The sequence below is a fragment of the Natrix helvetica genome (genome assembly GCF_964273705.1).
Source record: "Natrix helvetica genome assembly, chromosome: 5".
Classification (NCBI taxonomy): domain Eukaryota; kingdom Metazoa; phylum Chordata; class Lepidosauria; order Squamata; family Natricidae; genus Natrix; species Natrix helvetica.
Genome location: NC_138551.1, coordinates 108071714 through 108098784, shown reverse-complemented (window position 1 = coordinate 108098784; position 27071 = coordinate 108071714). Strand labels below are relative to the sequence as shown.

Genomic DNA, 27071 nt, shown 5'->3' with positions numbered 1-27071 from the left:
CACCACGCATGCGTGCACACCTCCCACCAGCCAGATGGTTTTCAGGTCTCTGCTGTGCATGCAGGAGATGAATGCGCATGTGCAGGGGGTGTCTCATGTGCAGGCCCCCTGTGCCCAGTTTTTGGTCCTAGGAGGCTTTAGGGAGGCCTGCTAAACCCAAAAGGGGCCTCAGGATGGGTGCACCCCCCCCTCTGCATCCCATTTTTGGTCCCAGGAGACTTCAGGGAAGCCTGCTAGGCCCAAAATAGAGCCCCATTTTTGGTCCCGGGTGGTGCCCCCATGCCCTGTGTTTGGTCCCAGGAGGCCTGCTAGGCCCAAAACATGACATGGGGGGGGGTGGCGCACAGGAGGGGGAGCGCAAGGGTGTCACAAGTGCATGTGTGGGGGTGAGCACTTGGGGGGTTGTCGCACACGCATTGCATTATGGGTGTGGGCACACATGCACGCACTATCACCTGGATCACAAATGGTTCCTCGGCGTTTGGGTGCTTTAGGACCAGCTTGGCTGCAAACAGCCTCTTAAGTCCAGTTTAGCGGCTGGTTGGGCTAGGTTCCCCCCCCCCCCCACCTTCCCTGTCTTCAATAACTTCATGATCAGTAAAGTGATCTTTGCAAAGGAGGGGATGAATTGCTTATAGAAATTTGCGAAACCCAGGAAACTTTGCAATTGCTTGCAGATTCATGGGGTTTGCCATTCTAAGATGGTTTTCACCTTCCCTGGATCCATCTCCACTTCACAAGACACCCTATATCCTAAGTAATCAAGGCTGGTCTTATGGAGTTCACATTTTGACAGTTTGGCATACAACATGGCATTCAGGAGTTTTCCCAGTACTTGGTGTACTAGTTTTACGTGTTTCTCCAGTATCTCAGGGTAGATGAGAATCTCAACTAGATACGCCAAAATCCCTTTGTATTGATGCTCATGCATCACTTCATTTATTAGCTGCATAAACACAGCTGGGGCTCCTTGTAGGCCAAAGTACCATTCTAACAGGCAATTGAAGTTTTCCATTCCTTACCTTCTTTGATTCTCACTCGATAGTATGCCTCCCTGAGTTCCAGTTTGGTGAACATCTAACCCTAACTCTAACCCTTTCGCTAAATGTCCCAGCATATCTTTCATGAGGGGGAACAGGTACATGTTTTCCATACATACACCATTTATCCACCTAAAATCTATGCATAATCTCAGTGATACATCTTTTTTCTCCTTAAATAGTATGCGGCTCCTACTCGGGATTTTGAGAGCTGAATCCCTGGCCAAGGTGTAATCTCTCAACTCCCCTATCTCCTTAGGAGTCATCAAGTACATTTTGGGCTTCAGAAGTTTTGCCCCTGACAGGATCTCAATTGCAGAATCCATGGGATGATGAGGGTGGGGGCAGGACATTGTGTTCCTTCTCACTGAACACCTCCGCTAAGTCCCGGTATTCTTTGGGGATGGTCTCACTTTCGACGGCAATTCCCAGCTTTAGGTGCACTGGTTCCATCAGGAAGGAGGCAGGCAAGCTTGCCATGATTGAGCCACTGACCTGCTTGAATTTCATTGGTTGGCGTATCTTTCTCATTCGCAATCCCAACTTCTGCACTGTCTGCAGGCTGACTAAGCATCTGGTGTACCCTGAGTCTATTAGGGCTATTATGACCAGCTTCACCCTCGAGTGGGGTATTATGATCACCCCTTGGGCCGACAGGATGTGATAGTCTCACCATTGGGTCGTCTTTCCCCTCACTGTCAGTCTTGTAGCGGGCCAGCTGGGAACCCTCCTCTTCATTGCTTGGGGGGGGGGGGAGAACTCTATGATTTGACGTACCACTCACAACTTTTTCTGCTTGGGTGGCTTCCTTGGTTTTACTGGGCTCGGGGCCAAAATGGGCGCCAGTGCTGGGCAGACTGCCGCTATATGGTCCTCTTGGTTGCATAGGAAGTATAACCTAGGTCCGTGCCTCGAGGCTTCAGAGGGGGAAGTCACTTTCGTGGTGGTAGCTTTCTGCCTCAGTGGGCACTGCTGGCTCCTTTTCAGGTGACCCTCTGTTCCTCCGCTTTGCTTATACTCCACTAGGTCCAGATCCACACTTATTGCTGCCTGATACCAGTCATTCATTTGCTCAGGTTTTCTGTGAGGAAGGCACATGTGGTATAATTTTTGGTTCCGGCCGTCTTGGAAGTAGTGGACCAGGAGTCTCTCCAGCCAATGTCTCATCCTCCCACCCAGCCTTCGGAACTCATCAAGGTATTCAGCCACCAGTTTGCTCCCTTGCTTGATGACACAAATGTTGAATTCCATCCGCCGAACTTGCGTGTTGTCCCCAAATCGGGCTCTGAGCTATCCCAGGAAAGCGTTGAGGTCCTCCAACTTGGGAGCCCCTTTGTCGTGGAGGCCTGTCACCCATTCCACTGCCTCTCCCTCTAAGTTTGCCACAATGGCATTTAAAAGTCACATTGTTGAAGTAAGCTGGCCCATATCAATCCAAATGAATCCACACCTAATTCAGGAAGAATGCCAACTTCTCTGGACTCCCATCAGATGTGGCCTTGATTGGTGGGGGGGCCAGTATCCATGTAGCCATTCCACCCCATAGGGAAAGGGCCAGGGCTGTGCAGCTCCCACTGTTTTTCTAGCAATCCTGTGTAATTGTCCTGCCACCCGTTGGGGTCCAGCAGCACCTTGCAGGGGGACAGCAGTCTGTGGGAGATGGCTACTCCCAAGGCTGCAGCTCCCCTCAGCTGGGGTTGAGGCAATGGAGATGGGAGAGTTGTCAAGGGTTGACTGGATCCTGTTCCGGAAGTTTGGACTATATGCCATGCCAGTTCTGCTTCCTGCAACTTCATTCTGATGAACCTCTCACTCAGCTGTTCAACCAATGGGCTGCGGCAGGCCACCAGGTATCTCCACTCCACTCGTTCTTCCCACTCCACTGCTATTTTCTCTCCATCTTGTGCCCCTGGAACGTTATCCAGGAGGAGAGCACAGGAAACTCAGCTTTGGATGCCTTCGGCACCACACCCTGCCATAGCTCCTTGTTCGCCTGACGGAGTACCCCAGTATCACGGTTTCCTTCTGTGCTGCTAGCTATTCAGTTTTCTCCACTTGCCCCTTTGCATGGGTCACCACCCATCTGGATGCCAAAATCTACCTGGCTTGCAACTAGAACTTGGCCATCAGTTCTCCTTTACATTCTACCCCGGACATCTTCTCCTGAGTCTTCCAGAAGTGAACAGACAGGTCGTGGGAGATCTGGTTTTATGTCAACGTTCTGACTAACGTACCCAAGCAAGCAAGTATGAGTGAGACAATCCAATCTCTGAATGGAAAAACTTGATATATTGAGTACATTATTTCAGCACTGATTAGGTCTAATCAACCAAAACAGCTGAAGGGTGGGGGCTAGTGGGTGGGCATGGCTTTAGCAACATTCAGTATATAAGATGCACAACTTTCACCCACTTTTAGGGGGGGGGGGGGAGTGCGTCTTAAACTCCAAAAAGTACAGTAAATATCATACCCAAGTCTCAATTCAGACATTTTTATCATGTGAGTGTTGTCCCAGTTTCTACCATATTATTTGTACTTCATTTTATCATTTACTATCTTGCTTTCAGTTTGGAATATTTTTCAAATAGAAAATTAATACAGAATTGTAAGTTATAGTCTGGTTTGTTTGATTTTTGCTGTGTTTGGGTAATAAATCATAGTTGATATTTGAATTCAGCCACTGCCCCCCCCCCCACATAAAAAGTAAATGTAATCTAATCAAAATCAGTTATTTTTTTTCCACAATGATGAACGTAAGCATAGAGAAAAGTATTCTTCATTCCAATTCCATTACTTAATATATTATTTAAAAACAAATATATAGCACAATTCAAAACATACATGCCAATAATCTGTAAAGGTTTCCAATAGCCTGTGAATCACAGGAGCTTCTCCTGGCAAACGAAAGGCTTCTAGGTAGAGTCTTAAAGCTTCATCTAGTCGTAAACCTTGGAAATGGAAAGTCCTGCAAAGAAAAAACAAAATCAAGGTAAGTATGCAGAACAAAAGAACTATTAGGCAGATCTATATAACAAAATCATTACAGATAGCCTTTAACTTATAACTGGTTGTTTATCAATTGTTTGTTGTCTCAATGGGCTCTGAAAGGTACCCTATGACTTGTAAAGCACTCTGACTATCAGAAAAACCTGTGCCGAGAATGGGGCGTTGGTTCTTACCTGATACGCCCCTTCTCGAGGCAGGTGGAGACAGCGGTCATGCATGGGTTAACTCAGTCAGTAACCAATAGAACTGAGTCTACCAAAGTGATGTCATCGCCTCAGAGGAGTGTCCTCCCACTTTTGTGACAAAGGAGATAAGTAGACTGCTGTGCGTTAGTCGACTGCTTTCAATCCTCCAAAACTCTAGCCTAGCTCCAGAATTCCCTCCGCGAACTAGGCCAGGAACCAAAGGGTGGGGATGACAGTTGTCTCCACCTGCCTCGAGAAGGGGTGTATCAGGTAAGATACAATGCCCCATTCTCCAATGTTGGTGGAGGCAGCGGTCATGCATGGGACATACCAAAGCTGGGCATGTCCCCGGGTGGGAATGAGACTGGGCTAGGAGCTTGAAGAGGGAAAAACTTGTTGAAGCACCCGCCGTCTGAATGCCGCATCCGCCGACTCATATCTGTCCATCTTATAATGGGGAATAAAGGAATTGGGAGTTGCCCAAGAGGCTGCCTTGCAGATCTCTTCCACCGAGGCCTGCTTTATCCACGCTGCTGATGTAGCAGTGCTGCGTGTGGAATGCACCGTGATGTTGGATGGAGGCATGAGATGACTCGCCAGGTAAGCTCTAGTTATGGTTGACTGGATCCAGCACCCAACCATAGATGGAGAAGCCTTTAGACCCTTGTTTGTCGGATGGAAAGACACAAAGAGTGCTTCGGTGTGCCTAAAACGGCCATCTTGGCAATATAGAACTTAAGAGTCCGTCTTACGTCTAACCTGTGCCATTTGCGCTCAAGACTGTGAGAGGGATTAAGGCAAAAGTTCGGTAGAGTGAGATCCAGAGATAGATGAAAGGCCAAATTGACCTTTGGGACAAAGGTGGGATCAAGTTGAAGGACCACGCGGTCTGAGTGAAAGGTACACAAGTTGGAATGGATGGAAAGGGCCGCCAATTATGAGACCCGTCGTGCAGACGTGATGGCCACCAGAAAGATTGTTTTCAATGTGAGGTGATGCAGGGAGGCCAACTTGAGAGGCTCGAAGGGTGGTCCAGTGAGAAAGTCAAGGACTTTGGTTAGATCCCACGAGGGGAAGTGGTGAATGACAGGAGGGCAGAGATTAGATGCGCCCTTAATGAAGTGGTGTACATGAGGGTGCAAGGAGAGAGGCTCATTCTGGTGAAGAGAGAGAACTGAAGAGAGAGCAAACACCTGCCTCTGTAAGGTGTTAGGCGCAAGTCCTTTATCTAGTCCCTGTTGCTGGAACTCCAAAACCTGGGGAACCGAGCCTCCAGGGGCGAAACCTCTCTAGAAATGCACCATGTGCTGAAAGCCTGCCATGTTGATTCGTAGATCCTATTAGTGGCAGGGCATCGAGAAGCCTGAATAGTTTGAATTACAGTCTCAGAAAGGTTTGCCGCCCTCAAGACCTCCTGCTCAGCCTCCATGCGGTTAGGCGGAGCCAAGATAGGTCAGGATGGTGGATGGATGGATGAAGAAGGGACGGTATCAGGGGAAGACGTCACTCCAGACCCTGAGCTATCTGATCCTCCAGGTGAGCGCCCCAACCCGTCAAACTCGCGTCCGTCATAACTATGAGACAAGGAGGTTCCCTGAAGAGGGACCTCTGAGAGATGGCCGGGGAGATCCACCAGTCCAGAGAGTGAAGGACCTCTGGAGTCAACCTGACTTTTGCTAGGGAACAGCTGCTGTTGGTCTTTTGGAATGGCAGAAAAAACCAATGGAGGCAGCGGCTGTGAAGCCGCTCCCAAGCAACGATGAAGAAGCAAGAGACCATCTTTCTCAGCAGTTGAGACAGCTGGAGAAGAGGTGCCTACTGTCTCCTCTGTACCTCGAAGGCCAAATCCCTGAGACTGATCTGTCGTTCCCGAGACAGGAAGACCTTCCCCTGATTGGAGTCGATGAGGGCTCCCAAGTGCACTAGACGAGAAGTGGGAACAAGGTGGCTCTTCTCCTGATTGATAGAGAATCCCACCTCCTGAAGCACCTGCAAAGTGTCCTAAAGATCCCGCAGGGCCTGGTTGTGTGACCTGGACAACAGGAGGATGTCGTCCAGATAGCAAAATATCCGAATGGGTCTGGCACGTTAGTGGGCTGCTACGACTGACAGGAGCTTGGTGAAGACCCTTGATAGCCCGAAGGGGAGGGCCCAATACTGATAGTGATGGCCCGCATAGACAAATCGGAGGAACCGTCTGTGTTGTTTGTGAATGGATACCTGGAGGTAAGCCTCCGTGAGGTCCACTGATGTGAGGAGATCGTGTTTGCGCACACTCTCTAGGATTGACAGGAGAGAGTACATTTTGAACCTCCTGTACCTGATGAATCGATTTAAGAATTTGAGATTGAGGATTGCTCTCCAGTCCCCCGAAGACTTCGGCACGGTAAAGAGACAAGAGTAGAACCCCTGTCCCACCTGGCCCGGAGGCACAGGTTGAATGGCCCGAATGAGGAGCAGAATAGGAGTACAGGTCCTTATTTTTTTTTTGCCCCTTATAATATTTGAGTAATTTTTAAAGTTTGTAAAAGTATCAGTGAATGTGAACTTTAAAGCATGTATGTTAAGAAATTTAAAAAGTAAACTTTATTGTTTAAAAGCTAGAAAAAGTATTTTCTCCCTTTGGAGTTTAAAAAATATGAAATAATATAGGGAATTCTTTTAGTATAAATTATGATAATTTATAAAGATTACTCAGTAAACAGAAGCATATACTATTCTCCACAGCAAGGAGAAGCAGAGATGGTTAGATTGATTCTTTTATCCAAAGAGAATATATTTAATTTTTTTCTATTTGGAAATTGATTCTGGATTTTCTGCCTGCAATGGGGAAAAATGAAAAATTGGTTTTGCTGATTAGATAATTTGTTGCTATAGAAATGGCTAGTATATACTGTTGTGTAAAAATAAAAACTTGTGGTTGTAATATTATCTTCTTGTCATACCCTAAGAAAGCAGCGGTTAAATACACGGAGAGGGGAGGGGGGATACTTAAAATCAAGAGGTGAAAGAAACCCAAGGAAAGCTTTAAAACACAGAAAATATGAAAAAAAAAGCTTAAACAATTGGAAAGGTGATTTTTTGGGAGAAATTGTCTTGCTTATTTATATTTTTAACCCACCCACCCACCCAGATCAGCTGTTTTTGACAGATTGTGGATTTGGGAACAAGAGAGCCATCTACTGGAAGAAGAGAAATACTACAGCAGTATAACTGCAGTATACTCAGTGAAAGTGAACCCAATACACACAAAGTCTAATACACAGAATAGAAGTAACAACATCTGGAACACGGCCTGACTGACTTTATGTTAGAAGATGACTTGGATAATTTGAGAATACTTAATGAGGTTTTTTCCCCTTCTGAAGATTTCTAAAAGGAACTAACTTGCAAATAACTAAGTTTTATTCAAATTGGCTATTGGATTATAGATCTGAAAGATTGGAGGAATCTAGTGGATTAATTTGGATTTGGACTATTAATGTTATTTAACAGAACACTCTATGAGCCAAAAGAAGAAAGGTGATAGAAGAAAAGAGAGAAGGAAAGTTAAATAAGACTTTAAAATTTGGACAATTGGGAAGATGCTGTATTTTTCGGAGTATAAAACACACTTTTTCCCCCATAGGAGGGTGAAAATGTGGGTGCGTCTTATACACCAAATGTAGTCCCACCCACCCACCAGCCCCCACCCTTTGGCCTCTGCCTCCCACTAATTTACCTCCTTGCAGCAAATGGAGAAAATGGGGCTTCCAGAGGCAGCAATAGGCTATGGCAATTCCTGCAGCCTGAAGCAGCTGATCACTGGGAGGCCTGGGCTGAAACTGAAATTGAAAGTGAAACGGGCTGTTTGCTATAAGGAGGCAAATTGCTGAGGCAGACACAGATTTTTTTTCTTGTGAAACAGGCTGTTTGCTGCAAGGAGGTAAGTCAATAACTGTAAATGCCTATAGAACGTTCAAATTATTACACTTATTTTTTAAAGACTGCTTTATTATTGTTCTAGACAACTTAACAAAATGAAGAAACTTTTTAAAATAAATGCTTGATCTGAAGAGGCCCAGTGCTATTGTATCTTCTTTTAAATAGCAGAGAATAAAGTATATTTCCAAAAAGCCATATCATTTTTAACAGCATCTGTACAAGTATAGTCTGAAATGTAACACCACAAACAGTGTATATTGTCTGTACTGTTTGCTGCAAGGAGGCAAATTGCTGGGAGGTAGAGGCAGATTTCCCCCCCCCCCCCCAAGTTTTCCTCCCAAAAAGCTAGGTGCGTCTTATACTTCAGAGTGTCTTATACTCTGAAAAACATAATATAAGGTTGGAATATAAATTACTAAAGAATTTTAAAGATCATAAATTTAGGGGTTTCACAGATATAATTATGGGATTAATGAAATCTTAATAAGCAGGATTTTTGAAATATTGAGACATTGGAACTATTGAAATATATTGAGTAATTTTATTAAATTATTATAAAACAGATTTACAGGGGATGATAAGAGGCATGTGTATAAATATTCTTGATTTTAAAAAGTGTGCATGAAACTATAAAGAACAATAAGGAGATAAGGGGATTGTTTAAAGACACAGAAATGAATGTAGAAGTCACTCAGCAATTGGGGGGCGGGGGGAGAGCGACAAGATATTCAGGAAATAGATGAGAAATTAGAAGAAGCAGGGAAGAAGCTAGAGAAGGAAATAGCTGACAAACCTTGAGACTTTGTTTCTGCTGGCACAGCACTTGACCAATGTAATTCTCATCACTTAAAGAGCTTTCTAAAAGGGAAAAAAAGTTTGTGCACTCTGCAAACCTCCGAAAAATGGCCCGTTTTTCGTGAAAATGGGCCTGTTTTTTTTTCAAATAAAAGGCATGAATAGCCTTGGGGGGGGGGCTTGCAGAGTGCTCCTGGTAGGGGGTGGGGCATAAAAGAGCAAAAAACGGCCCAATTTTCAAAAACATTGCATGCATAGCCTTATGGAGGCTTATAGAGTGCTGCTGGGGGCTGGGGGGGGGGGCAAAAAACGACCCATTGTTTGCTCATTTCTGCCCTCCCCAGCCCCCAGGAGTACTCTAAAAGCCTCCATAAGTGTATGCACTGCCATTTTTGTGAAGGGGCGGGGCTTCGGGAGGCAAAAAATGCTGTATTCAATGTATATGATGCACCCAGATTTTCAGCCTCTTTCTTGAGGGAAAAAGGTGCGTCTTATACTCCAAAAAATACGTTAAGTTCTAAATTCTAAGCTCAATGTTCACTCAAAAGATTATTGTGGGGTTAAAACAAGAGAGACTCCCATGTATGCTATCTTGAGGTCTCAAGAGTAAAGTAAAATATAAACATGATAAATAATCTAGCAATAAACAAAGTATACTATTTTAGAATGAACAACTGCTCTATTTCACAAAAGGTAAATTGATAAGTTCCAAAATGCATACATACATACATACATACATACTTACATACTTACATATATACATACATACATACATACATACATACATACATACATACAGTACAAACCAGTGATGGGATTCAATTTTTTACTACTGGTTCTGTGGGCGTGGCTTTGTGGGCATGGCAGGGGAAGGATATTGCAAAATCCCCATTCCTTTCCCACCCACTAACCTGCTTTCCAGCTCCGTTCTCCTGTTCAGGGCAACAAAAGGAGATTGGCTGGGAGGCAGCAGGGGCGGGGCCAGCCTATTTGCTGATTCTCCAAACTATTCAAAATTTAGGCTACCAGTTCTCCATACCGGTCAGAACTGGCTGAATACCACCTCTGATACAAACCCATAAAACAGCACAGCAAACATAATTTCAAATTATTTATGAAAATCAACCAACCATTATTCCCTATTCTAGAGTTCTCTTAGCTTGCTTCTGGTGTGTTTAAGAAACATTTCTACTCACCTGACAAAACTATCCAGCAAATCCACATTTTTCCGATCACTCACAAATTCTCCAATCATTTTCTTGTCCAGTTTAGGATTTTCTCTCAGCCACTTGGCCACTTGATTGTTATCCATTGGGGTAGCCAAGAGATTTTTCTCCTGAAGAAGCTGTATTCCTTTTTTTGGTTTTTGATTGAAGTACTCTGAACCACTTATCAAAAGCTTTAAAAAGTCAAAACAAATGAATTAAGTTATACTTTGTAGTAAGATTACTCATATATCAAATCATATACTCTCTATACAGTAATGTAATTCAATATGTTCTTCTTTAATCTTTAGGTTTGGAGACCACATTTAGACCTTATTCCACACAATTAAGTTTTATATTAGGAAAATTCAAGTTATTTTTTGCTTAGCAGCTACCTTGTTTAGCAACGATTTAAAATACAATGGTAATTTAAAAAATGGTCAATGCCTACACTTACACTAAATTTCTAAACTGCATGCACAATTATTAGGCAAGTCGTATTTTGGAGGATTAATGTTATTATTGGACAATTACAGTGCTATCAGTCAATCCAAAATGTTAATAAACCTCAAACTTGAATATTTAAGAAAGTAAAAGTGAGATTTTGGCTTTCTTGGGAGAATATCTATGTGTGCACAATTATTGGGCAATTATTAGTGTGCAGAAGTATTATGCAACTAAATGAAAAATTTCCCATCTCACTCATTCATTTTCATCTGTTAAAGTGAGAATAATAAACAACTCAAAAAGAACAAATAAACATTTCTGACAGTTCAAAAAAAAATCAGTGAACCAATATAGCCACCCTTTTTTTCAGTAACAGTCATATGATTTCCTTTCATGGAGTCTGTCAGTTTCTTGATCTGTTGACGATCAACTTTTTGTGCAGCAGCAACCACAGCCTCCCAGACACTCTTCAGAGAGGTGAACTGTTTTCCTTCACTGTAAATATCCCATTTAAGAGGGGCCCACAAGTTCTCAATAGGGTGCAGGTCAGGTGAAGAAGGGGGCCATGTCATTATTCTTTCACCTTATAAGGCCTTTACTGGCTAGCCACACAGTGGAATACTTCGATGCCTGTGATGGAGCATTGTCCTGCATAAAAATCGTAGTCTTCTTGAAATATGCAGACTTTTTCCTGTACCACTGCTTGAAGAAAGTGTCTTCTAAAAACTGGCAGTAGGTTTGGGAGTTGACTTTGAGTTCATCTTCAACCCAACTAGCTCATCTTAATACCAGCCCATACCAGTACCCCTCCTCCATTTTGCTGGCATCTTGAGTCGAAGTGGAACTCTGTGCCTGTTTCTGATCCAGCCACAGGCCCATCCATCTGGTCCACCAAGAGGAGAGGTGGTATTCAGCAGGTTCTGACCTGTTCTGGAGAACCGTTAGTGAAATTTTTGAGTAGCTGGGAGAACTGGTAAATACCACATCTGACTGGACCGTCCCCCTCTATTCTCTGCCTTCAAAATCCCAGTTGATCGGGAGGAAATGGGGATTTTGCAGTAACCTTCCCCTGCCACGCCCACCAACCCACACCCATAGAACTGATAGTAAAACTTTTTGAATCCCACCACTGGTCAAGAGTCACTCTCATCAATCCATAAAACCTTTGACTAATCTGTCTTCAGATATTTCTTCGCCCAGTCTTGCCGTTTCAAATTATGTGTCCTGTTCAGTGGTGGTTGGGTTTCAGCCTTCCTTACTTTGTCTCTGAACACATGTACTTCTGGGCATTCCAGGTAGGTTGCAATTCTGGAATATGACAGCACTGGAGGATAATGAGTTCCTGGTAGCATGCATTTGGTTCTTCTTAAATCGTTGGCAGTTAATGTGCATCTTTTTTTCTCAACACATTTCTTGTGACCCTGTTGACTATTTGCAACAAAACATTTGATGGTTCTGTGCTCACACCCCAATATCTTAGCAATTTCAAGAGGGCTGCTGCATCCTTCTGAAAGAATTTTTACAATTTTTGACTTTTTAGAATCAGTTAAATCTCTTTTTTGGCCCACTTTGCGTGAGGAAAGGAAGCTGCCTAATAATTATGCACACCTTGATATAGGGCAGCAATGGCGAAACTTTTTTGGCTCACGTGCCATAAGGGGGGAGAGCGCAGTGGGATCGTGCGTGGGCATGCTGCACCCATAATGAAACGCGCGACACACACACACCCAAGTGCGTATGCGCACATGAAAGACGCCCCCATTTTTTGCATCTTTTTTCGCCTTCCCCAGGCTCCAGAGGCTTTATAAGAGCCTGGGGAGGGTAAAAACAGCCTCCCCTGCCCCCCCCCGGAGGCTCTCCGGAGGCTTCAGTGACCTTCAGGAGGCGTCCCTGAAGTAAAAAACGACCCTATGAGCAAACCGGAAGTGACTTCTGGTTTGCTCGTAGGGTCGGTTTAAGCCCTCCGGAGGCTTCAGGGATCTTCAGGAGGCTTCCCTGAAGCCTCCAGAGGACTAAACCGTGTGCCATAGGTTCGCCATCCTGGATATAGGGTGTTGATCTCGATATAGGTGTTGCATATTTATGACAGTTATAGCATCCTGCGGTCATATGATCTCTGAGGAAGATGGGAACTTAAATACAAAATATAAATAAATAATAAATTTATGACCTTCCCAGCTGTCGTCTTACAAGCAAAGTCAATGGAGAAGCCAGCAGAGGAAGTGTCAGTCACAGTCACCTGACATCTTGCTCAATGACCATGTTGATTTGATAACCATGGCAAAAATGGTGGTAAAATTTGGTAGTCATGTAATGCCTCACTTAATGACTGCACTGCTTAACAAGAAATTTTCTGGCCTCTATTGTAGTTGTAAATCTAAAATTACCTGTAAGTCATGGGTACCTAAAATCAGTGCAGTATATGATTAAGGTACTACAGGAGAAATGCATAGACTCAGGTTTGTTTATTTTTATTTATTTATTGAATTTATATTGCCGCCTATTCACACATGGTGACTCAAGGCGGTTCACAGAATATAAAACCTCATTTAAAACAATAAAACTAATAAAAATGAATCAAATAAATTAATATAATAAAATCACCCCTCACCCGGTGATAGGCAGATCACACGAACCATTTAATGGGTTCCATCACATTCTGGGTTCCCCAGGCCAACTGGCAGAACCAGGTCTTCAGCGCTGTCAGCCTCTATATCGCTTACTTGCTATCGGCCGCCATAGTAATGGGGAGGGAGGAGGCTCATGGTATTTGGGAGGGGAATTGCGCTGGTGGAGACATCTCGAAAGAGGGAGTTTTGTTCTCACCATCTTCGGCACATGCTGAAGACTCATGTTTGGGTTTGGTCAAGGCCAATCGTCTCTGCATACCAGCCGGTATGAGGCCACCTGAAGATACACCCACCATGACACCCTTGGGGGTTGGAGATTGGGCATTTAGGCTGGAGTAATGGGGATATGGGTAAACATTTGAAATGTACAAGTTCATGCCTTTTTGCCTCAGATCTTGCTTCACTTTCGCTGTTTTCACTTCATATCCAGTAAAAGTAACTTTTCTCTAAATCAATGGAATTGGGGGTTTCCTTTCTTGAATTTTTAAGGAGGCATGTCTGACAAGCACCTTCTGGAAGAATATTAGAGTGGGGGCCGTTCTAATCTCTGGAGGAATGATGTTCCAGAGAGACGGAGCCACCACAGAGAAGACCCTTCTTCTGGGTCCCACCAGATGTACCTCCCTCGGGGATGAGGCCCACAATATTCCCTGCCTCCCAGCTCTGATGGGTCGGGTAGATGTGACCAGCCAGAGACTGTCCCTCAGATAACCTGGTCCCAGGCCATGAAGGGCTTTAAACCAGCATCTTGAATTGCACCTGGAAGCAAATCAGCAGCCAATGCAGCTCCCACAAAAGAGGTGATATATATGCACACCGGGGTCTGAACAAAACAAGGTTAATGTCTACTCTTAAGCATGGAAGCTAAAAGCATGACTCTTCTGACTCAAGGGTTATTGTGCGGAAAAAATGGAGGAGTTTCAGCCTTAGCATAAGGATTAGACAGGAAACACAACCAGTAAATTAATTAAATTAATAAATATCCTAATTCTGCTTTAGTGTCAGTTGGTGGTTTCTGAGCTTTTTCATTTTCCTAACTATGTATTATTACCCAAACATAAGTGATCATGTTGCCTGGTTTGTGTAATGAAACATCTGCAAGGAAGCAACCAAGCTCAAAGAGCACCTAAGTTTCATTTCAACCCTGAGCTACAAATATTTATTGCTACTTTAGTGTAGAGCTACATTAACAGAATCTTGTAAGTCTGAAAGTACAAATAATTATCTTATTTACAGCACAAAAAACTAAGGAAGCTCCCATTTGAGCCCCTTGCTGTGCCCTGTTCCCAAGTATGGGCTATGCCCCCTAGATATTGCTCTCTAAGTAGCATCTGTCCATGCTGTCTCCCAAGGCTTCCCCATGTTCCATTACAAAAAAGCAACACTCTTGAGCTCCTACATAGATTGTGAGATACAAATCTAGCAAATTACTAAATAAAATGTTTTAGTCATTGTTATGCAATTTTATTTTCTTATTTAATGCTTGTAGTTAAATGTTTTTGCAAATTGTTTTCAGCACTGAAGATAATTAGTTCTATATGTTTTAACATTTCCATTGCCTTTGTAAATCCCCAATTCAGTTTTTTCCTGATACTTCTCACCTATAAGAGATTCTAGCATTTATTTGGATCCTTCTATTTAAGCATTTAAATGTCACTTCAGAGTAGCATATTCAAATCTGATTCCCCCCCACCTTCTTGTTTTATGCCTATATCTACTACTGTACTTAAGAATGAACCCACATCTTTACTACATGCGTAATGGCCACATACTAAAGATGCTTCGGAAACAACATGCCATACCTTTTTTTTATTCTTAATCATTATCAGTTCTTGTGTTCTGGGTAGGAAGCAGGAAAATCGAGTAGGCTTTCTTGGGATGATCTTTTCTGCAAAAAAATCAATTGGTTGCTTTTACAGAAGAGCATTCAAACAACTAGCATTGCTGATTATAATCAATTAAAACAACTTTTCAACTTCTCAAGCCAGCAGTGCTGCTCTTCTTTATCAGCCACAATTCTGGCAGAGATTATTAGTTAACAAAAAAACAGGACCTTCGGATTCAGTTGTATATATTGCAATAGAGGAAGAACAATAAAAAAAAATCTTGCTAGAATTTTGCAGTAGAAACACAATGAAGTCCCAACTACTGAAAAAAAGGAGGAAAGGGGTATATAGTAGTATCTTACTGTATCCTATGTATGGGATAAAACACCAAATAAAAGACACGTATATACCATATTAATATATGGAAAGACCCCCAATCATTCACCAGTCTTATTCACAGCCTACTAGAACGGTGTACCACAAAACCAAGTCCATATTATTTACATGCTTCACTATTCCAGGCTACCATTACTAAACTAAAAATCAGATTTACCTGTATCATTTTCCATATCTGAATTCAGACAGTCTTGCTGTTTCAAGTGGGAGGTCACCAAGCAGTCCTTACTCGATGAACATGTCTCCGGTAATTCTGCAGTGGATGATTTAAGTTTTGTTTGCAATTCTTCAGTAACTATAGGGTAAGACGAATATTTGTCTGTCTATCTATTTATCATTTCTTTTTGTAGGCCACATATTTTTATCATTCTCAGTGGCTTGCAACGTGTAAAACAAAACTAAAACTAAAACCATCCATTAAAATGCTGGTAAAAACAAAAAAGCAATTCAAAGCATTGAATAATCCTTACAAACAATTATTGCTATTATTAGCAATCATTGCTACATAAATGCCCTCCTAAAAAGGATTATCCTCATTATTTTAAAAATGAGTAATGAGGCTATTAATGTTCAAGTGGATACAAATAATAAAAGGCACTCCCTCTAATATTTGGGGTCCCAAATGAGTATGTCTCTTGCCAAATTTGCCTGCAAAATTAAAAATGAAAGGAAATCTTGAACAGAAAAAAATCCGTAATAGACATAAGAAGGTTTAAGGCAGCGACGGAGAACCTTTTTTGGCTCACGTGCCATAAGGGGGGGAGCGCAAGGGGGTCATGTGCGGGTGTGCCACACCCACAATGCAATGCGCTCCCCCCTTTTTGCATGCTTTTTTCGCCCTCCCCAGACTCCATAGGAGCTTGGGGAGGGTGAAAACAGCCTCCCCCCCCCCCGAGGCTCTCCAGAGGCTTCAGGGACCTTCAGGAGGCTTCCCTGAAAACCAGAAGTCCCTTCCGGTTTGTTTGTAGGATGGTTTTTAGTCCTCTGGAGGCTCCAGGGAAGCCTCCTGAAGGTCCCTGAAGCCTCCAGAGGGCGTAAACCGTCCCTATGAGAAAATCAGAAGTCCGTTCCTAAACTTCCAGTTTGCCCATAGGGCTGTTTTTTTGCGCTCCGGAGGCTTCAGGGAAGCTCCTGAAGCCTCTGGAGGGTCTCAGGGGGGAGGGCTCTTTTCGCCCTCCTCAGGCTCCTATAAAGCCTCTGGAGCCTGGGGAGGGTGAAAATGGCTTTTTAAAATGCTGAACTCAGCTGGCCAGCGCGAATATGCATGCTGGCCAGCTGACAGGGCAACACCTCGCGTGCCCTGACAAATGGGTCCGGTGGCACGCATGTCATAGGTTCACCATCCCAGGTTTAAGGTATCACAGACATAATTGTTAAAATAAAACATGGAACAGAACAATTGTTGCCTGAAATAGGCTCAAGAATGGCAAATGTCACTATCTACTTAAGAAGAAATATCAAATAAATGATTCTTACTTGCTTCTCTAATGATATTGGCAATTTCTGTGTTTGGTTTTAGTATTTCTTTCTCTTGCTGATATATGCCTCTGAGTACTTTGGCTTGGCACCGTGCTTCAATTTGATCAGTCACTGTCAACAGTGCTTCAAGTGACAGCAAATGCGTAGTGTACAGTTGTCCAGAAACAGGAAAAGCATTCTGAAAAATCAAGCATAGTTAAGGCTATATCCAACTACGTAAGGAAACTTAAATACAACTTCTATTTAACTTACCATAGTTCTACACAGCTATGCAAGCCTTCATAGCTCATTAAATACTTTAAACCTAAGTCCCCACAAAATATTACTTTTCTTTTATGTTAAATGTTGTTGACTCAGTATATAAAGCTACATTTCTACTCAAAAGATTTTACATATTTCATGGGGGAATATATGCTTGCTGAACTATTTACATTAATATTCCAAGTAGAAAACATCTGAAATACAGGTAGTCCTCAAGATACAACCACAATAGAGCTGCCTATTACAGTTGCATGTCATGATGATTGTTAAGTGAAATATCTGACTAACAATCCCCAATCCCTCTTCTTTACCAAAGCAGGTTGTTAAGTGGAGCACAGGGTGCCTCAGGGGTGGGCCTGTCCCAGTCCTCCAAGGACAACCCTCTCTTCACATCCTACCTCTTGGATCTCTACAGGACTTTGCCCACTCCCACTGGTTCACCCCAAGCCTTATGCCTGATCCCTACCTTACCAGGCCAAATACGCTCCTCCTCACTTACCTTTTGAAGAGCTCTGAGGCTTTCCAGAGGGTCGGAATGAATGACTGCACTGCATGTGCAAACTCATTAAGGCTGCAAAATAGAGTGGTTTGTCTTGTAGCTTTCCACAGCCAAATGACAGCCATTTCTGGATTGCTGTCATGAGGGCCAGTAACAAACCATTCCAATTTTCTGCCTTAATGAAGTTGCACATTGCTACAAAAAGATTCTAAAAGGCAGCAAAATGGAGCAGTATGTTCCTCAACCATGGTATGATTCCAGAATCATGTTGTGCAGCTGAGCAACAAAGCATCCCATTCTAGCACTATGGAACGCTTCGGGACTCTTCAAAAGATAAGTTAGAAAAAATGGTGGAGCCTGGAGTCATTGGTGAGATGGAAATACTTGCATGGCCAGGGTGGAGGGGAAGGTAAGCAGGGTACTGCAGTGTCTCTGTGGTCAGTCATAAGGGCGAATGAACATGGGAAGCTGCAGTACCCATTACTTCGGGACCAGGTCATAAATAGCTATTAGGGGGCTCCACCTAACTTCAAATGGCTGTTAATCAATCAATTTTAAGTCGTGAATTACAAAATTATAAGCTGCCCATCCTAACACCGAGTAGAAATGTGGTTGAAATGCCCCATTCACTGGGTATCCAAGGTGGCACAGTGGTTAGAGAGCAGCACTGCAGCTACTTCAGCTAACTGCTAGCTGTAGTTCAGCAGTTCAAATCTCACCGACTCAAGATTGACTCAACCTTCCTTCCAAGGTGGGTAAAATGAGGACCCTGATTGCTGGAGGCAAGATGCTGAGTCTGTAAACTGCTTAAAGAGGGCTGTACAAGCACTATGAAGTGGTATATAAGTCTAAGTGCTATTGCTATTGCTATCCATGCATTAGTTGCATAATTTGGACATTTTCTGGATCTCCCCATATCACTTTTAAAAACTGGTATAACACTATTTTCCAAATTCCTGACATTATGATTTGAATGACTAGTTACACATTTTTGCTAGTAAGTTAAAATATTTTCACATTTCAATTCTTTAAGAACTCTTATGTAGATAGCATCAAATTTTGATGATTCTTCCTTTGTTCTTGGTTCTGATTTTCCTCCCTAAGAAAATCATAATGGCTCAGGTACCTTTTCAACATATTCTGTATTAAGGAGAGAGGCAAATAAATCATTTTTCTGCAAATTCCCCATCATACTTAACAATCCCTCTTATTTCATTAACTTCTAGCCTGATTGAATTTAACAAAACCTGTTTCCCCTTAGTCTCTCATGAGATTCTTTGTTTTTTTCATTTTTCGTTATTACTTTACACTTTATCTATCAGAGTTTTTGCTTCTTTCTGCTCTTTTTGTTGGAAACATGCTGAAAAAAGCTTTCTTAATTTTTGCAGCTTTCTGGATGTCACTTGAATGCCATGCTGGCTTCTCCTGAAACTTGGCTGATCCTTTCTTACATTAATTAAAATAAAGACAATTAAGCTTTAATGACTGCAGTTTTAAATAAGCTCTAGGCCTTATAATTTCTCCCTCTTAGCTTTTCTTCCAGTCTCTGTTTCTCAGCCCCCTCATTTTTTAAGTTTCCTTTTTTGTAGATGTTATGTGACTATATTATATCCTGCTAGCAATTTCCATTTGCTTGTATGCTAGTACAATAATCATTTCCCAGTACAATAATCATTTCCCATCTCTGTTCAAACTAATTTCAAATCTGATCACAGTCCCCATTTCAGATTAAATCTAGGATTGTGTCACATTGGTCTACTCTGTTCTATATTTTAAAAAGCCCTATAACATAGGATAACATAGAGATTTGGTTGATCACAATCTAAGCAGGCATATCTCAGAGTATATCTAAGAACTGACATCCCCATTATTTATAACCATGCTTAAATTGTGGTCAACCAAATTTCTAGATTGTCTCCCTGTTTTTTTTCCACATTATCCTCAGCATTATGATCAGGTAGGCAGTAGTTGGTCATTAAATCAGGAGCTTTTAACAATTTTTTTGTTATGAATTCCTTTTCAGGTTTGGTGAAATTCAGGATTCCTTCTCAGGAAATATGCATTTAAATACATGAAGTAAAACAATGAAACTAAATTTCTTTTCCAATTCATGGATGCCCTAAAATCTGTCCTTGGGGTCCCCAGGTCTAGAAATTCACTACAAATTTAATTTACATTTGTAGCTAGGTATGTATTCCCATCCACAATGATATTATGAAAGAATCTGAACTTCCATTATTTTCTGTTCTATTAGATTTTATATCATCCTTGATAAAAAGAAATCACAGTGGTTAGGAATTTATGATATTCCAAATTCCAATTTTCACATTTTGTAGAAGAAAACAATAAGGATAATTTACTAAATAGCACAGATCTAACCAAGAATAAGACAGGGATATTTTGTCCTCAGTGTCAAACTGACTTTAAAGAAAGTATTCTAGAAATAGCATGACAGTCCACAGAATCACAGTCCAAAATGATTTTTGTATACACAGACCTAACATTTATTTTCGCTCCCACGTAAACAGGCTTAACTCAAGCACATATTTCTGCAATTAGATTTTCAAAATATTTCCACAAACAATCATGTTTAAGTTTTAAAGCCTGATTACAGTATGAGGCATTTTTCTGAGGAAAAGGTGCAGGACTAAAAATAGCCCTTCCAAATGAATTTCTCTTCAGAAAATATTCCCACCTATAGTAAAAATTTTTAAAAGCCTGTACTGGTAATTTTAGGTGATATTCTGAAGCACTTCTAGGGTACTTAAAAGCTCTGATCTGGTTTTACGGTGAATTTCCCCTTTATAGCAAATGAGAAAGGAGGGTACAACTTTGAGAGATTTGAGAGTCAAATTGGGAACTTCTGCAGTCTTTGGAGAAGTTTTCTAGGTTTTCCTTACAAAATAAATATGGTTTATTATTTTGTGCTTGTAATTGTACTGAAAAGCAAACACTAAAGAAATTCTTTTTCAGGACCTTGGATAGCAGTTTGCTGAGGTCTTCAAAAAGATTAGCACAGTAGTAGTCACAGTCATAGTTAATGTAGAGTTCAGTTACAAAGCTAGGAATCCTCCATAGCTGAACAATAGCCTCCAGGGCCATCTCCTTCATTTCATAAATCATCTTGGGGCTTTCCACTGTGATGATCTCCATCAGTTTCTTGATGTACATCTGGCAGAAAGATACAGGATAGTTCAATTTATAGGATATATACGTGATTCATCCATAACACGGGTGAATATTATAAGTGATTGTTTCATTTTCTGGTCTCCTCTCTTACTTTTCAGACTTTGCAATTGGAATTTCAAAATAATTTGATTATAAAAATGTATCATTATTAATGAATAATTAAAATATAAGAGCACAAAAATGCAAGACAACACGATGTTTATTAAGTGCTAAGAAATGTATTGAATAGAAAATCAATTTTAAAAATGCAAGCATATGAACATCTCTAGTGAGCATTTTGATGATATAGAATATTTTTTTTCAAATGTCACCAGACCTCCCCCAAATGGGAATAATTTCTTCCCAAGATTAGGTAACATACTTCAAGAGGCTCACCTCCAGTTGGAATTTCAGGTGCTCTCTCATTTTCTCAAATAAAAGGAAGCAAACCCTAAGGGAAGCTGAATATAAATTGAGCCGCTCCATGTTCAATAACTGGGAATGAATGAAAAGTTCAAAGATAATGAATATAAATTTATTATTTCCACCATCCCAATCTAAAATCATGTAGAAAATAATTATTCCAAAAGACTTCAAATACATGCCATATTTTTAAAGATGAGAGAGGTATAATGTCATGCTTACTTGAAAGAGATACCGACATAATTCTTCTTTTATAAGTCCTAAGAGAGATGGGCAGTTTGCTACACAAGTCAATTCAAGAGCAACTGTGAGTAACTGTAGACCCATGTGGATCATCACCTCAGAATTGTGTCGGTCATGTGGATTAGTGAGGGAGATGAGGAAACGCAGTAGTTCACGAATACAGGGCAATCCATAAGGGACTAATGTTGTTCCTTGAAAGAGAGAACACACAAAAACATTGCAACTATAGCACTCCTGCTCAGCATCCTTCCAATTAGTCAGAGATATGTTATTCTTGATAATGGCAAATTAATAGTATTTGGATATTTTTAAAGACATAGAATGTAAAGAAAACAGAAATTACTATTACAGTACATTTTTCCAATGCACTCACCCTCTTTTTGAGAACACTGAGTAAATCGTACACCTCGAGGGTTAACATAGTCCATGTCATGAATTGAAACAGAATCTGAGTGTTCAGTTACAGAAGTGCACTCTTCCAGAACCTCTGGGATGGATTCTACTGAGGCAGATGGAGTCTTTTCCCTCTGAGGACATTCATTCTTTAATCACAAAGATAATAAGGCAGAAAATTAGCCCAGGCTAATATTGCTACATGACAAAGTAATCCCGTATACTACTTCACTGACATAAATAAACCCATACACTAAAAGAAAAGAAAAATCAGTCTTCTGAATTAAAATGACTCAGCTCTTCCACTTACAAGAGCAGCAAATGATTTTCTATTTCTAACACTTCAAGAATAGTAATATATTCAACAGTAAAAGCCTTTTCAAAGTTTAAATTTCAATTTCCACCAATCTTGCCAAAGACAAGAAATTGTATTCTTAAATATTTCATAATCATCCAGTTTGCCTACTGTATTCAAAAATTTATGGAGGAAATTTGTCCCACTGTAAAATTGCTCTTCAACTTAAAAGATTTGTGACATTCATAATCCAAACCAATCCAAATAGTGTAAGGTCAGTGCTATCTAACTTCATGAAAAGTAATTTTAGTAATGCAAACTATGCTTGAGAAGACCTTCATGGATAGCAGATATTAATGTTTGAAATACAGCACTTTACCATTTTAATTGTAATAATTGTTTTGCAAGTTTCATAAAAAGTAGATTGGAAATCAAATTCATACGCACCGAAAAATATTCTTCATCTTATTAACTTTACACCTATTTACAGAGCTACTCAGAAAATACAGTGTACCCATCACCCTATTTTTTTGTTTCAGCCTCTTTTAGCAATATCAATAGCGCTTAGACATATACAGCTTCACAGTGTTTTACAGCCCTTTCTAAGCGCTTTACAGAGTCAGCCTATTGCCTCCAACAATCTGGGTCCTCATTTTACTGACCTTGGAAGGATGGAAGGCTGAGTCAACCGTGAGCTGGTGAGAATTGAACTGCCAAACTGCAGGCAGTTGGCAGTCAGTAGAAGTAGCCTGCAGTACTGCATTCTAACCACTGTACCACCACAACTCATTTTAATCATACTTTTTACATGGTAATTTCTTAATGGACTCTTCCTTTTGGTTTAGAGGGAAAATTAAAATAAAGCCATTTAAAATTATATTATTGGCCAACTGAATAAAACAAAAGCACTTTTATAACTATCATTGGTACATTGGTTTGCTGAACTGTGCTGTAAAGGAAATTCTTACCTCTAGTTCTAACTGCTCTCTGGCTCTAAAATCATTTAAGGGCATTGTTGTACTGATTCCCAAAGATTTGACAAGTTGTAAATCTGTAAGATCATCCTTTGAGCAAATTTGGGAAGATAACTCTAAACCACTGTCAGTGACAGGACTAACTATAGAAGATACATTTTCTGAATTTCCAGATGAAATTGGAGAAGGTACATCAGTGACATTGACCTCACCTGTGAACAATAAATAACCGCAATATTAGTCATATATTTATTTATGGTACATGGTGGCCTCTTTCTATTTTTGCATCTAGTATATGTGCACTGTTATCCATTATTTCAGATAATGTAGCCAACAGTGGCCTACCTCACTGGAATTAATTAAACACAACATACTGTATTCACTTCACAAAAGACTTCACGGTCTTTTATTCATACCTCAAGGTTAATGACTTTACATATCAACAGCCAGAGTCCTCACAGAAAAGCCATGAAATTCCTGTTTTCCAATTACAAACATATAAGTTTCAAACTCACAAATTTATCTGAAGTAGAAAATTTGGACCCCAGAAATATTGCATGAACAAAATTCCAACTGAAAAATTGAAAACAGAATATTTCTAGTCAATTCTACATTAGAATATTTACAGAGTTCATATCCACGTTTGTATATGTTCTTGCATAAATATTGATTTACATGTGCATTCTTTTAATAGCTCACAACTTGTGTAGTAAATCAGATATAAAGCATCTAAGAAGCCCATCCTGCAAGCCAAAAAGATGCCTCAGAGAGTAGGTAAGACTTTTTCCAGCATCCCTGAAACTGCTATAGAATTCTGGAAACAAACGTGTTTGGTTTAAGGGCTAGCATTCTATTCTCTATTCCAAACTATTATGCCAATTTATTGTGTTAGGTCATACATCTTCTAAAGACAACATTATAAAGGCAAAACGTATTGAAATTATCACAATCATAATTCCTCAGTTCTGATCTGGTGAGAGAAATATCGTATTTCCCCCAAAATAAAACAGGGTCTTATTTTCTTCTGACCCCCAAAATAAGCATTTGGCCTTATTTTCAGGGAGGTCTTATTATTTTTGAGGTTCAGGAGGCAGTGAGTGTGGTCACCTCATTGCTGCTGCTATGTTGCAATATTTTCAGGGAGGGCTTATTTTGAGGGGAGGTCTTATTTATGCATGTGCTCAAAAGCCCGATTGGGCTTATTATCTGGGGAGGTCTTATTTTTGGGAAACAGGGTAGTTAAGTGTAGGTTGTAAGGACAGAGGCAAAAGTGATTCATATACATTTATTGTACATGAGATGTATCTGTCGTTAAGTAGCTTTATAATGTTTAATTTTAAAACAGTTATTGTCTTTGGTTTTTATAACTAAAACTATCCTCAGGCAAATGATGTTAATGTCTTCAACGAACTGTTAAGAGTACCATTAGAACCAGTGCCATATCTTAATATATTTTCCGCTCTCCCCCTAATTCACTCCTATATTGATGATATCCAATACACCTCTACCCCTGATGAATTAAGTGATGCTGGGAATGTCTTATCCCTGTGTTTGGAGGCTATGAGGATCTGGATGGGGAACAACAGGCTTCACTGAATCCTGAGACTTGAAGTCCACTGGTTCCAGGATTATGCCATCTTTGGTGCTGGATGGGTATGCACTGTCCAGAGAGGTCATGTGTGCACCCTATACTCACATCCCCTGCTCAAGGAGCAAGTGATAGTCAAGGCTAGAACACCTTTGCACACCTTTATCTTGTGCTCCAGTTGTGACCATTCCTGGATTGGCAAGACCTGCTTAGTCACTCATGTCTTGTCACCTCCAGATTTGAGCACTGCAATGCAATCTATGTAAGGCTGCCCCTGAAGAGAATTCAGAAGCTTCAGCCATTACAAAATATAGTGATGCAAGCAGCCCATGTTACACCTCTGTTATGCAAGCTATATTACTAGTTTGCTTCTGGGTCCATAATGTTTTCATAATTTTTACTTTAATCTGAATTTTATATTGTCTGGTTTTATATTTGATCTTACTCAATTGTTGTGCACTGCCCAGAGTCACATTTTGTGAGGTAGGCAGCTATAGAAATTTGATTAATAAATAAATAATAAATTCCTTTTAGCAAAAAGTGTGTCAAGCCTGAAGCTGACTTGGCTGCGGATGCCTTCTTTTCAGGGAGGTTTTGCCTATTGGGGTTTCTTTTCACCTGGCTTCAGGTTGACACAGCTTGGAACTGAAGGGGGGGGGAGCAATAGATGGGGTTTGTAGCCAAAACACAATAGCTCTTTGATGTGTCAGAGACATTCCAATGGCTGGATGGCCAGAGGAGTAGGAGGAGAGACATAACCAGGCAACCAGCAAATATCCAGATTGGACAATGTGATTTATTGTTTTGAGAAAACAGGAAACATTTACTTTTTAATGTGGTAGAAAGCACGGGAACATTCAGAGTTGACTTTCCACCAGTTTATGCCAAGATGATATCTCCAAATAAAACTGTTCTTTGAGGAACTAACTTGCCTCAGAGTTCTGCTTGCAATGGGTGTATTACTTGGAATCCTGACAAAAGCACATTCTGGATGTTAAGGGGAAAAATCCCTTCCTAACAGTAGGAGTAATTTGTCAATATCCTCTGTTAACTCAGGCTTCCCAAGAGCATGAAGCAAACTTCTGGTCCCGACAAAAACCCCTTTTATTAATTTACTGTGAATTCTGCTCATTCACATACAGCAAAGTCTTTCAAGAGAGGATTTACAGTCACAGACCTTATCTGACCTTATCTGGCGTAGAGAACTCCCAGGCCGATATCTGAACTAATTTTCTCCTGCAAACTCCACTCCCCTTTCGCTCCCCTTTTATTTCCTCTTGAAAGGGCCATTCATTGTCCACCCGTGGCCGTACTCCCAAGTCGACCCCTGTTCTTTAGCTGTTCCCTTCGTCTGGCAACTCTGCACATGCGCACACTGGGAACAGGCTCCAGCTGTTTGTCTGCCTCACTGATGTCTGATTCTGAAGGCAGCTGATAACTGTCACACAGCTCTGGCCCCATCTCTGCCTCTGACACAGAAGCCTCAACAGAGCCTCTCCTAGACTCCAGGACTCACCAACCTCCTCACTGTCCGAATCTGTTGCCAGCTCCGTTGGCCGCTGGCAGGCTACAACACTAAGATCACTGCATAACATTTACAGCTTTTCCATAAACTATTTTAAAAGTTACCTGGAATAAGAGATTGATGTTGGAATTTGACAAATTGCTCCTGAATGGCTAACTGCCTATCCATGGAAGTTCTTTGGTTTCCTAAAACCAGAAGGAGACTGGTACTTTTTCAAACTAATGAATTTTATTAAAATACATATTCTTTCCTAAGCTATTGCTCACTTCATTATGACTAAATTAATACAGTATTTAAACTAGGGTGAGATGAGGGAAGGGAGGCAAAGAGGGTTATTACGGAACAATGTTCTGTGAACAGATGAGATAGAAGTGAAACTTAGTGGCATCAATGAGAAACACTGTGCTTGGAGAAAGCAAAACACTTAAAAATCATCCAATTTATGAAGCGTGGCAGTAAAACAGTTCTCACCACTGTTATTAAATCATAGTTGTTTTCTTACACTAAATATTAATATTGCCCTGCTTTAGTTCATATTCTAAGAACTTATGTCTGGATCTTGCCCACCAAGTAACATTGTGCAACCCACTAGTGTTTTTTTGAAAATTCAATACATCCACTATTGCCAAACATTGTCTCAGTCAAAAAGGAGAAAAAACACATTGAATGGCTGTCTCTCCAGGTCTCACTGACCACCAGCTCCCTTCCTATTGCCAAATAGCTGACCGGCCCACCTGTGATTCCTTTGTGACATGTGATTATTTGTAAT

At 41.1% G+C, this 27071-nt stretch overlaps 1 protein-coding gene across 5 annotated transcripts in view; it reads right to left on the bottom strand.

The window, feature by feature from the left end:
* Positions 1–27071, bottom strand: part of GBF1 (golgi brefeldin A resistant guanine nucleotide exchange factor 1) — a 197108-nt gene that overhangs the window by 93821 nt on the left and 76216 nt on the right. For 4 of the 5 annotated variants that reach the window (XM_081956539.1, XM_081956541.1, XM_081956540.1 and 1 more), the window contains exons 10-19: positions 23184–23401; positions 21901–22069; positions 21507–21718; positions 21258–21356; positions 20670–20864; positions 16931–17111; positions 15612–15749; positions 15035–15120; positions 10147–10349; positions 3882–4005 (exon numbers count right to left, since the gene is read on the bottom strand). In XM_081956539.1, coding sequence (XP_081812665.1) covers positions 3882–4005; positions 10147–10349; positions 15035–15120; positions 15612–15749; positions 16931–17111; positions 20670–20864; positions 21258–21356; positions 21507–21718; positions 21901–22069; positions 23184–23401 — 1625 coding nt within the window. The remainder of the gene's footprint in view (positions 1–3881; positions 4006–10146; positions 10350–15034; positions 15121–15611; positions 15750–16930; positions 17112–20669; positions 20865–21257; positions 21357–21506; positions 21719–21900; positions 22070–23183; positions 23402–27071) is intronic. The other variant, XM_081956542.1, reaches the window with a different exon arrangement.